Source organism: Stegostoma tigrinum, chromosome 29 (genome assembly GCF_030684315.1).
Source record: "Stegostoma tigrinum isolate sSteTig4 chromosome 29, sSteTig4.hap1, whole genome shotgun sequence".
NCBI classification, from domain to species: Eukaryota; Metazoa; Chordata; class Chondrichthyes; order Orectolobiformes; family Stegostomatidae; genus Stegostoma; species Stegostoma tigrinum.
The window spans coordinates 1,705,706-1,719,114 of NC_081382.1; the positions used below are offsets into that span (position 1 = coordinate 1,705,706).

Sequence of the window (13,409 nt, forward strand, 5' to 3'; positions counted from 1 at the left end):
CAGGACATAGCTGCTAGACTGGGTCTGCAGCAGGTGGTGAGGAAACCAATGAGAAGGAAAAACGTACTTGACCTTATCCTTACTAATCGGTCAGCTGCTGTTGCGTCTGTCCATGACAGTATCGGTAAGAGTGACTATCACACAGTCCTTGTGGAGATAAAGTCCCACCTTCACATTGAGAGCAAACTCCAGTGTGTTGTGTGGCACTATCATCATGCTAAACAGATTTCACACAGATCTAGCAGCTCAAGACTGAGGCGCTGTGAGCCATCAACAGCAGCAGAATTGTACTCCAGCAGAATCTGTAATTTCATGGCCCAGTATATGTCCCACTCAATCATTACCATCAGCCAGGAAATCAACCTTGGTTCAATCAAGAGTGCAGGAGGGCATGCCGAGCAGCACCAGGCATACCTGAAGATGGACGTCAACTGGTGAAACCACCAAACAGGACAACTTCCACACCAATCAGCGAAAGCAGCAAGTGATAGACAGAGCTAAGCAATTCCACAACCAATGGATCAGATCTAAGCTCTAAAGTCCTACCTCATCCAATCGTGAATGGTGATGAACAATTAAGCAACTCACTGGAGGTGGAGGCTCCACAAAAATCCCATCCTCGATGATGGGAGAGCCCAGCACATCAGTGTAAAAGTTAAGGCTGAAGCATTTGCAGCAATATTCAGCCAGAAGTGCCGAGTGGATGATCCAGTTTGGCCTCCTCCAGTGGTCCCAGCTTTACAGATACCAGTCTTCAGCCAATTCAAATTCACTCCACGTGACATCAAGAAACAGTTGGAGGCGCTGCATACTGCAAAGGCTACCGGTCCTGACAAGATTTCAGCAATAGTACTGAAGACTTGATCTCCAGAACTTACCATTCCCCTACCCAAGCTGTTCCAGTACAGTTACAACACTGGTGTCTACCCAACAATCTGGAAAATTGCCCAGGTATGTCCTGTACATAAAAAGCAGGACAAATCCAACCCAGCCAGTTACCGCCCCATCAGTCTCCTCTCGATCATCAGAAAAGTGATGGAAGGTGTCAGTAACAGAGCTATCAAGCAGCACCTGCTCAGAAATACCTGCTCAGTGATGCCCAGTTTGGGTTATGCCAGGGCCATTCAGCTCCTGATCTCATTACAGCCTTGGTTCAAACACGGACAAAAGAGCTGAATTCCAGCTGAAATGCTACAGTCAGTAATTCACCTCCTGACTCCTCAAAGCCTGATCATCAATTACAAGGCACAAGTCAGGAGTGTGATGGAATACTCCCCACTTGCCTGGATGAGTGCAGCCCCAACAACACTCAAGAAGCTTGAAACCATCCAGGACAAAGCAGCCTGCTTGACTGGCACTACATCCACAAGCTCCAATCCCTCCACTACCAACATTCAGTAGTAGCAGCATGTACTATGTACAAGAAGCACTGCAGAAATTCACCAAAGATCCTCAGACAGCACCTTCCAAATCCATGACCACTTCCACCGAGAATGACAAAGGCAACAAATAAATGGGAACGCCACCACCTCCAAATCCACCTCCAAGTCACTCACCAATCTGATTTGGAAATGTATCGCAGTTCCTCCCCTGTCACTGAGTCAAAATCCTGGAATTCCCTTTGTAATAATGTTGTGGGTGAACCCGCAGCAGGAGGTCTGCCGCAGTTCAAGAGGGCGGCTCACCACAACCTTCTCAAGGGCAACTAGGGATGGACAAGAAATGCTGACCAGCCAGTGATACCCACATCCCACAAATGAATAGGGAAAAAAATAAATCCCCCTAATCTACACATCCCTGAACACTATGGGTAATTTAGCATGGCCAATCCACCTAGCCTGCACATCTTTGGACTATGGGAGGAAACTGGAGCACCCTGAGGAAACCCACACAGACAGGGGGAGAACATGCAAGCTCCAAACAGAGTCGTCTAAGAGTGGAATGTAACCCAGATTCCTGGCACTGTGAGGCAGCAGTACTAACCATTGAGCCACCATGTGCTGTAAAACTCTGTGACTCTATGATTCACCCCCAGATGCCTGGATCGCTACTGTCTAAAATGTAGTCCATTGTGTAGTAATACAGCAGAGCCATATTACAATGCATGTACTACAGTTGTACTACAATGTAGTACAGTTTATCTCTCCATGCTTTCTCATTTCATTGTTAGGAATGGAACCTCATGTGTTCATGTGACAGCAGAGTACGATATGCAAGACACTCCAGGATACTATGTATTTAACTCCACTACAGGTAAGTCAAAGCTCTCAGTTCAAATCAATTTGGAATTGTATCAAACATCATCTGTGTCTCAAACTGCTTCACAGAGGCATGAAGGAAAATATGAGACAGGAGAGATGGTCAAATGGATAGTGAATGGAGTGATATGAACAATATTCAATAGGATGGCATGAAGTAGTCTGAACAGAGATATTTGAAGGGCATTGAATGGATGCCAGGAAGGATGTACAGGATATTTAAGAAAGTGACATGAAGGAGTGATATGAACATTATTGAATGGGGTGATATTAAGGACTTTGTACGGATGATATTAAGGTAACTGCATGATGTGCAATGAATAATATGAAGGATATTCGATGGTGAGAAATGAAGAATGTGTTTAAACAAGTCGAGGAAGATGAAAATCTGTCAGTTTTAGGTAGGCAGTGCCAAAGGATAGAATAGCATAGGGTCCATTAGTTACATTAAATGAATCTCCGAGGAATGAAGTGTTACTTCACTTCACTCAGAGCAGGATGAGGAGTGATTAGATCTTTGTTTGAGATCAAGTAGATGAGCAGAGTCAAGACGGAAGTATGGTTTGTGGGACTGTGATCAAAATAGTTCCAGTACAGAATCTTAACCTCCAAATAGTTTGCCTGAATTTGCATGTGTTGCACATTCTGAGGAGCTGCCTTTCACTTGAGCTGTGAAACTAAAATTGTAGACATTCTCTAATGGTCAAACAATTTGTAATAGAAGAAGGCCAAGGGAGATTGTTCTGGTATCCTGGACAATAGTAATCCCTCAATCAACAACATAATCACATCACAGATTCTCTAGTTATTAAATTGTCTCTGTCTCTTGAATCTTACTGTTCTCAAATGGGATGCAGGATTTGCTTGGTCAATGAGAGATTCTAGGCTGTGATGGACATGTTCGGTCACAGTGCTATCATCTCATTGGTGGATAAATCCTCCAGTGAAACATTCTGAGCAAGTGCTCATTTAGATCTTGACAAATCAGGAACAATGACTTTTTGGGTAGTGCCAAGAATGCTCCCCCAACTGAGACATCAAAACATTCAACACCTCAACATTTCACACAGAGTGAAGTATCTTGATTGTCCCATCAAAAATTCCTGGCATCAGATATATAGAGAGTAAAGATCCCTTGTCTTTGTCAGCACCAAAGGGACAACCTGGGGTCAGATAGAGAACAAAGCTCCCTTGATAGTCTCCCCATCAAACATTCCAAGTACAGGGATAGCCCTGGGTTGATTCAGAATAAAGCTCCCTCTACACTATCTGCATCAAATACTCCCAGAGCAGGGATAGCATAGGGTTATATGTAGAGTAAAGCTTCCTCAACTCTTTGGAACTAAATTAAAGCTTCCTCTTCCTTTTTAAACTGATTGTAAAACTTTCTGAACTCTTTTGAACTAGCAGTAAAGCTTTCTCTACTCTTTTGAACCAGAAATGAAGTTCCCTCTAATCTCTTAAAATTAATGTAAAGCCTTTTCAAACACTCCCAGAACAGGGACAGTAGAGGGTTGGATGCAAAGTAAAGATTCCTCTACACCTTTAAACTGAAATTGAAGCTCCCTCAACACTGTTTTCATCCAACACTCCCAGGACAAATACAGCCACGAGATGATATGAAGCTAGATGAGCAAACTTTATTCGATGAGTGAAGGTTTAAAAAGTGTTTTTAAACAGGAGGGAACTCAAGAAGGGTTTCAGAACAAAGTCTACGCGTTGGGACCCAGGCAGTGGAATGTTCTTCTACCAATGACAGAGTGATGAAAACTGGGATTACTGAGATTCCAAATGGGAACAGCAGAGTTCAGAGCAATTAGGAGGGTGGGCAGAGTTTACAGGGATGGGGAGGGGGCATGGTCAAGGAGGGATTTGAAAATGTTGGAGTGTCTTTCAATTACTCAGTGGGTACAAGCATGATGCCAGAATAGCATATAGTCTGAGTTCAGATACAAGCAACAACATTTGAATGAGCTCACATTCTGAAGGGTGGATGATGGACAGTTGGCCAAGGCTATATTGAAACTGTCATATTTGAAGGTATCACTGGTTTTCAGCATTTAAAGAAGAATATAAACATGTTGGGGGCTGTTTAAAGGAGGCGTACACAATTGTAATGAGCAGATTGTTTTATTTTTAGACAGACTGGGGTCATTTCCACTGAAGTTTCCTTTTGGATGTGAGTTTGCTCGCTGAGGTGGAAGGTTAGTTTTCAGACGTTTCGTCCACCATTCTAGGTAACATCATCAGTGAGCATCCGATGAAGCGCTGGTGTTACGTCCCACTTTCTATTTATCTGTTTAGGTTTCCTTGGGTTGGTGATGTCATTTCCTGCGTTGGTGATGCCATTTCCTGTTCTTTTTCTCAGAGGATGGTAGATTGGCTCCAAATCAATGTGTTTGATGATGGAGTTCCGGTTGGAATGCCATGCTTCTAGGAATTCTCGTGCGTGTCTCTGTTTGGCTTGTCCTAGGATGGATATGTTGTCCCAATCAAAGTAGTGACCTTCCTCATCTGTATGTAAGGATACGAGTGATAGTGGGTCATGTCGTTTTGTGGCTAGTTGATGTTCGTGTATCCTGGTGGCTAGCTTTCTGACTGTTTGTTCAATGTAGTGTTTGTCACAGTTCTTGCAAGGTATTTTGTAGATGACGTTCGTTTTGCTTGTAGTCTGTATAGGGTCTTTCCAACCGGAACTCCATCAACAAACACATTGATTTGGAGCCAATCTACCATCCGCTGAGAAAAAGAACAGGAAATGACATCACCAACCCAATGAAATCTAAACAGATAAATGGAAAGCGGGACATAACACCAGTGCTTCATCGGAGGCTCACTGATGATGTTACCTAGAATGGTGATGAAACGTCTGAAAACTAACCTTCCAGCTCAGTGAGCAAACTCATATCCAGAACCTCAACCTGAGCTACAAATCTTCTCAGAAGTTTCCTTTTGTCGAGCAGTCTGGAATTAGACACCACTGTTTTAAAATTAGAGAGTGTCCTTTTTTTCTCTCAAAGGGTTGTGTAACTTTGGAACTGGATTCTCCAGCCTCTGCAGTTCCCATTATCACTGATACAATTTTAACCCCACTGCGAAGCCTCTTCCAGGGATGCCTAACCTGAAGAAGTTACCCTCCTCCCTCCGGACCAACCTCAGGGAATCTCTCTCCCACTGCAACTCTCTTGTAATACTCTCCTCTCCACCTATCTTCTTTTCTCTCCATCTTCGGTCCGCCTCCCCCCCCCCCTCCCTATTTATTCCACTTCCCTCTCCCCATCCCCCTCTCTGATGAAGGGTCCAGGCCCGAAACGTCAGCTTTTGTGCTCCTGAGATGCTGCTTGGCCTGCTGTGTTCATCCAGCTTCACACTTTATTATCTTGGATTCTCCAGCATCTGCAGTTCCCATTATTACTGATACAATAACTTTGGAACTGTCTGCTTCAGAAAGTGAGGGAGGTCAGATTTTTAAATATTGTTAGGCAGCAAAATAAACCAGGGTTCTAGATGGAAATGTAGAACTTGTAAAGAGATCAGCCACAATCTAATGTAAAGGCAGAGCAGAATCGAGAGACTAAATGACCTATTTCTGTTTTTATTTAATGTTTTATAATGTACGTTCAGCAGGAGATAAGCTGAGGCAGTGTGGAATTAGATAATGTGACTGAAGTGGAAATGGGTGCTGGAGAGAGATAGCAGGAACTGCAAATGCTGGAGAATCTGAGATAACAAAGTGTAGAGCTGGATGAACACCGCAGGCCAAGCAGCATCAGAGGAGCAGGAAAGTTGGCGTTTCAGGTCGAGACCCTTCTTCAGAAATGAAATGGGTGCTTTAGTGATGAGATCAAGGTGTGCTTGAGGCTCATTTCAGGGTGAGCTACCACACTAAGTTTACAGAATGTTTAATTCATCCTTAGACAGATGTTGGGGAGAGGAATAATGCCAGTTTGTGGTGGTGACGAAAGAGAATGGGTTTGGTCTTCCCAGTACTTAATTGGCTGACATTTCTGTTTGTTCATTGGTGGATGTCAGAGCAATATTGTGATAATGTAGAAGCATTAGAGGAAGGGAGTGAAGTGGTGCTGAGGTGGAGCTGGCTACGACCAGAGTACATGGGAAGAACTAACATAGTATAGAACATCAAGTTGCATTTATGTAATGGAAGGGGCAATGACCTTGGAGAGGGGAAAGTGGTTGGAGGTGGGAATTAGTTGCTAAGGAAGGGACGTCGCACCCAACAAAGAAACCAATTAAGCAGGTGATATATTTCTTTGGCAGTCTTCGATGCCACGGCAGATCTTCGAGTCATCAAAACCAACTACCAGGAATATGCTTTAATACTGTACGACAGAATGAAAGGACTGAGCCAAACAAAGTCAGTGGCCCTCTACGGTAAGAGACTCTACATAAACTCTGCCACTCACCACTTTCTAAGGTTGATTTCTGGATCCTTAACTAAATGCCCATCTCATAGGAAGGACACGGAATCTGAGGAAGGAGGTCAAAGAAGAGTTCAAAGAGCTTGCATTGAGACATGGAATCCCAGAGGAGATGATCATATTTTTGCGTGAAAAAGGTAAGCACATCACAAGCCTTTGAGCCCCATTGCAACCTGTCAGTCATTCCCAATTGTGCACCATTCCATTTCTATGATCTCTTGGGCCCCAATTGCAATGCCCAGCTGATATTAATACCAGCCAAGGCAAACCCAATATAAGAACCTGGCTGGATAGATCATAATTACCTTTCAGTTTTTTTTACTGAAGTGATCTTTAAGTAAAATATACACATTCATGTACACGTAAACATTGGTAAGGATTTTGTAAAACAAAACAAAATTTTATTAACCGCTATGATGATCATCAAGAAATAAATCATTCTATTTCCTTAAATATAGATTCAAAGATTTTTAACCACATAATAGAAATAACCGAAACATTCAAGATTGAACAGAAACAACAGCTTTGCATTGGAATCAGAACCCCTTGGTAGACCTTACAAACACTTGCAATTCTGAGAACATCTAGTGCTGCACTTATGGCAAGACCCATTTCTAACATAGACATTTCTAATTTGTTTTTATTATGTTGATAGGCTTGAGGTATTTAAAATCTTAAGTCATCTGCTGGAACTGTAGATAACTCTTGCTGAATCATTATTATATTTGGGCTGCTGAGTTTCCTTTCAGTGCTAACACTCTCCCTGACACAGTTTCAATTCTTTTTCTTCCTTTTTAGAATTTCAAAAACTTCAATTCTTTTCCACTGACTCTATCCAAACAATTCAGCCTGGGACTATTAATTGTAAATTATTTCAGGAATGCTGCTTAGTACGTCACTCCATCAAAAGATATATTAGGACTTCAGAGCTAAATACATTCTTCCCTCTCAAACAATTTTCCAGCACAGACTCAAAAAGGAAACTAAAACTTGAAAAGTTCTCCCCCGACCCCTCTTGCTACTTCTTAGGTATTCTGGGTAACTTTAGCTCAATTTTTAATTATGGATGTTGCTGTTTTTAAAAAGCAACTTTACGGTAAATAATATTAAAATACAAGTTTTTATATTAAATATTAAAATACAAGCCCTGCCTGCCAATGTAGTTAACTCAGCCACATTAGGGGCATTTAAACAGTCCTTGGATAAGCATATGGATGATGATGGGATAGTGTAGGGGGATGGGCTTAGATTAGTTCACAGGTCGGCACAACATCGAGGGCCGAAGGGCCTGTTCCGTGCTGTATTGCTCTATGTTCTATGTTCTGTAAGTGTATAAACATTATAGTTAAATCACATCTCCCCCAGTGAAGAATGGAAATATATCTGGTAGAGGCATTTTCATTACATATCAAAATTGTCTTAACCCTAATTTTATGTCATATAACAGTAATAACCTTAATTTAGATTCAGTTTCTAATTACTCTGATATTTACTTCTTTTCTCATTTCCTTCATTAATACTTTGTCTTTCAAGGAATAACACTCAGGTACGCTTTCTGATTCATTTTCTAACTAAGATATTTGGTATAAATTGTTTCACTCCAAATAAAAACATTGAAACTAGAAACAGGATTTGGCCATTCATCTCTTCAAGCCTGTTCTATCATTCAGTATGGCCCTGGCTGATTATCCAGCGCAGTGTCTAGTTCCTGCTTTCTTGCCAAACCTTTTCATCCGTTTACCCTAGTACTTTATCCATCTCCTTTTCAATGTCCTCAACTGCTTTTTGTGGCAGAGAATTCCACAGGTTCACCACTCTCTGGGTGAAGACATTTCTCCTCATCTCAGTCCTTAATGGCCTGCCCTATATCTTTAGACAGTGTGACTCCTGGTTCTAGACTTCTGAGCATTGGGAACACCCTTCCTGTGTTTACCCTGTCTAGTCCAGTCGGATCTGTCTGAATGAGTCTGTTGCATTTCTATTTAAGAAGGCGGGCAAAATGTCTCAGCCTTATTCTCTTTATCTTCATTCTGTTCAATTAACTTTTCAAAAATTGTACCTGCTTTTCAAATCTGAATTTTCAAATCATCTCCTTGTTTCACAAACTCCATTTCTTCTTGATTATTTTTATGTGATTTTGATCCACTTACCATACAATGTGGAAAAAATCTAGGATGCCCTTTTTGTGAGACTTCAGTCCTTTTTACCTCCAGTGGTTGTTTCATATCTCTTGGTGAGATGTGAATGTTCAATGTGTTTGAACATTTTGGTCCTTTCCCAAAATAAAGTCAACTCCCTCTCTAAGGAATAAAGGCAAACTACTGCAGATGCTGTAAATTTGAAACAAGCACAGAGAATGCAGGAGAAATTCAACAGGTCTGGCAACATCTGTGGGAAGAGAAAAACAATGTAAATGTTTTGAGTCCAGTGTGATTTTTCTTTAGAATGAGATTATTCCCTCTAAGCACCACTTCTCCATTTACCAAGTCCCTCTTTAATCCAACTCTGTATAATGAGATTGGTTTGTAATCTCCATGAATGCCTCCACTTCAAATGTTTCCCTTCATCCCTTCTGGAAGAGAAATATCATAGACAGCCTGTATCAGTTTGTTCTAGTACTTCTCGATATCCTTTCTGGCTTACCTTTCTGAGTTGAAGCATAAGAAACAACCTTCCTTTCTGATATAAAATAACCAGGAGCTCACTTTTCGTTATTGATCTTTGAAATATAATTTTCATGACTATCCTGTGCCATCTTAGTATATTCCAAGGAAACGTTTTCTGTTTGTACCATTCCTGCAGTTTAGTAACTATTTCCTTCTCTGGTCTTTCATTTTTTTCCGGAAGAGTCCTTAAGACTTTCCTATTACCGCAATTGGTCTTCCATTTCTTTTCCAGCAATTTGCTTTGTTATGTTCACTCTTATTATAATAAAAGCATGTTAATTCCTTTCCACAAATTTTCAGTTCTAACCTTTCTCCTTTATCACTTTGACATTCTTCTGTCTGTTGTCTAAAACTAGCTCCACTCCTAGCTACCAAAATCTCACTTCTCCAATTTCCTTGTGAATTTCGATATGACCATTTCCCTGCCTGTAATTATCTATGTGAGACATCATTGGTATCCTCCAGAACAGCTGCTTCATTGATCTTGAATACTCATGCTCACCTAAATAAGTTTTAAATTTGCATGCATTCTATTTCTGAATTCTTCTATGATCATAATTTCCATCACATTTACAAACTGTTTCTCTATCTTGAATGACACAACCCACTAATCCCACAGCATTTATCTTCCTCCTTTGAAAAATCCATTAATGACCAATTAGGCTTCTTTCTTGTAGTCCTAAATTTTAATGAATAAGTTTTGGGCAACGGATCAAAAACAATGAGGATTGCCTCTTTGACAGTTTCATACTCTGCAGATTGTTCTTCTGACAAGTTGGCATACACAATCTTATTGGTTCCTCTGTAACATTAATGTCCAACCCTCTTTTGGCCATTTCCGTTGTCTGACTATCTGCTCAATTGGAGTAAAATACCTTTCAACTCCATCCACATTCAATTTGGGCACCAAGTGTAAATTCGTAGTTAAATCAAATCTCTCATTGGAATCTGAATCATCATCTGATCTATTACCTCTTTCTTTTCTCCTTTCTTTGGCTAACTCACATTCCCTAATTTTCTTCTCTCTTGGCAATTTGAACCAATTTAATTTCATTACCACTGGTTTATTTTGTTTTCTCTCTGCATTTTTCTTTCCTCACTTTCTATTATTCTTTGATTTTCTTTCTCATCAACTTCAAGTTTTTTCATTTTTCCTTTTATCTCTAAGTTCAGGTTTTTTAAAGATTTCTGCCTGTACCTTAGATAATTTTGGCTGTAACATTCCAATTTCAGGTTTCCTTCTGACCAATTCTCACATACTGTATAATCACTTGATATAAGTCATCCTTATGAGATCCTGTATTTATCTGTACCTTCAATATATTTACTAAATCCCTCAGTTTAGTTTTGATCAAAGATTTTAAATAATCACTGTTTTATCTTCCACATCGAGAAAACTCTAAGCAACAACCAAAACCACCTCCAAATGTCATGCAATAAACATCTCTACAACACGAGTATGGGGGAGAGTTGATAAGCAAGTTTGCAGCTGATAAAGTTTGGCCAGAAGGTTGATAGTGAGGAGGAAAGTCTTGGATTACAGGAGGGTTTAAACTGCCATCAGTGGGAGATGGCATTTAACCTCCTGATAAATGTGAGGCAAAGCACTTTGGAATAAGGAACAAGATGAGAGTACTCAGTGAATGGCAGGACACTGGGAAGCTAAGAGGAACAGGGGGATCTTGGAGAGCTTGTTCACAGATCCCTGAAAGTGGCAGGACAGGTTAATAGGGCAGTTAAGAAGGCATATTGGACATTTACTTTTATCATAGATTATAAGAGCAGGAAGCTATGATGGAGCTGTACAGGACATTACTTAGACCACAGCTGGAGTAATGTATGCAGTTCTGGTCATCACACTGTAGGAAGGATGTGATTGCACTAGAATTGTGTAAAGGAGATTCTCTAAGATGGTGCCTGGGATGAAGCACTTTGCCTGTGAAGAGAGGCTTGGAGAAACTTGGGTTGTTTTCTTTGGAGCAGAGAAAGTTAAGGGTGGTGGCTAGGGGTGGGGGGGAGATGCAGTTGACAAAGGTGTATGATATTTAAATATACAAAAGAAAAAGAGAGGACAAAGTGAACACAGGCCCCTTAGGAAATAAATCTGGGGAGATGGTTATGAGGAACAAGAAGTGGCAGTTTTTCTCCATTTAAATAATGTTCTGTTATTCCAGCTATACAAAAGCCTGGTTCGGCCACATCTGGAGTATTGTGTCCAGTTCTGGTCGCCTCATTACATCAGGAAAGATGTGGAAGCATTGGAAAAGGTGCAGAAGAGATTTACCAGGATGTTGTCTGGAATGCAGGGAAGGTCTTACAAGGAAAAGTTGAGAAAGCTAGGGCTTTTCTCTTTAAAATGATGATGGATGAGAGGTGACTTGATAGAGGTGTACAAAATGATCAGAGGTATACGTACAGCAAACAGCCAGAGACTTTTTCCTAGGGTGGATGTAGTTTTTACAAGGGGACGTAGTTTTAAAGTGAAAGGAGGTAGGCATCGGGGAGATGTCAGAGGTAGGTTCTTTATTCAAAGAGTGGTCGGGGCGTGGAATGCATTGCCAGAGGGAGTATTGGAGTTGGCCGCATTAGTTAGGCATATGAATGATAGTATAAGGTAGGGGTGGAGATTAGATAGACCTTAGATTTAGGGTAAAAGTTCGGCACAACATCGTGGGCCGAAGGGCCTGGACTGTGCTGTACCGTTCTATGTTCTATGTTCTATTTTGCTGTCCTTTCTAAAAAACAACTTCACATGTTCCCACATTATATTCCATTTGCCAATGTTTTGCCCACGCACTTAACCTATCATTTTCTGCCATTCAGCACGAGGGCACTCAAATCCCTTTTGCACAAAAACTCTGACATTTCTCTCCATTGAGATAAAATGTTGCCTTTCTATTCGTCCAACCAAATTGGATGATCTCATCCAATTCGTGTCTCAACATTGCCAGCTCAATGTGCTGCTATTACTCTAACATTCAGAACCACTTTCATTCTAAAACAGAAAGAGAGAGAAAAGAAATAGGAAAAGGAGAGAGCAGCCAAGAGAGACAAAATAGAGAACAAAAGAGTCAAAGAGAAGTAAAATGAAGTGAACACCAGGTTCCCTGTTTCTTACTTAAAAGGGACTCACTGTGATCTTACTCAGAACAATCCTGAAGAAGGGCAATACCCAAAATATTGACTGCTCCCTTCCTTCAGATGCTGCCTGGACTGTTGTGTCCTTCCAGCCTCCTGTTTGTTTCTCTTGGCTTTCAGCTTCAGTTTTTTGTTTACCGTGGCTTGGATGATGAAGATAATTAATGATTATGGAGCCCTCCTGACTCCCTCTGGTTTTGAATGACCATCATGAAATGTTGATGTTGATCAGCCTTTATAAAGAAGATCCTAACTGTGTGTCTGTTTCTAACAGGAGCATGTCTTCCATGGGACCCCATCCCAGAGTCACCAGTCAAGGTGAGGCAATCAGTCAGTCACTTCCTGAGTAGCTGGCTATTCGGCCATGGGCACAGATAGTGTTTGAGTTGAGTGTTGCAGTGATCGGTGTTTGGGAGATCTAGTGAACGGGGTGGCTCAGCAACGAGTTGGAGGTCATTTATAAAGTGTCATACATAAGGGATTAGTGATGGGAACTCTGCTGAGCAGGGAGGTCCTGTGTCTGTTAGTGGGGAGATGGAAAACAACTTGATGTGGTCCAAACAGAATTTAACAAAGCATCACATGATGACTATCAGTTTAACCTCGGTGATGGGAATGATACTTTGTGGTAAAGCTGACAGTTGTTGTTGTATGAGATAACATGGTGTGGGGCTGGATGAACACAGCAGGCCAGGCAGCATCAGAGGAGCAGGAAAGCTGATGTTTCGAGTCTGGACCCTTCTTCATCCAGACCTGAAACGTGAGCTTTACTGCTCTACACCTTGTCATCTCAGATTCTCCAGCATCGGCAGTTCCTACTATCTCTGAATCAGCTGTTGTTGTATGTTTGTCAGACTGGTTTCAGAATGTTTAAACAATAGCTGGCTTTTTACTGAATGGCCTGCACT

General features: G+C 41.2%; 1 protein-coding gene across 1 annotated transcript in view; it reads left to right on the forward strand.

Moving 5' to 3' along the window:
• The window catches only part of ambp (alpha-1-microglobulin/bikunin precursor), a 29,008-nt gene that overhangs the window by 8,475 nt on the left and 7,124 nt on the right, over positions 1-13,409 (forward strand). Inside the window, exons 3-6 of the mRNA XM_048559244.2 lie at positions 2,171-2,253; positions 6,537-6,650; positions 6,733-6,834; positions 12,776-12,819. Of these exons, the coding sequence (XP_048415201.1) occupies positions 2,171-2,253; positions 6,537-6,650; positions 6,733-6,834; positions 12,776-12,819 (343 nt within the window). The remainder of the gene's footprint in view (positions 1-2,170; positions 2,254-6,536; positions 6,651-6,732; positions 6,835-12,775; positions 12,820-13,409) is intronic.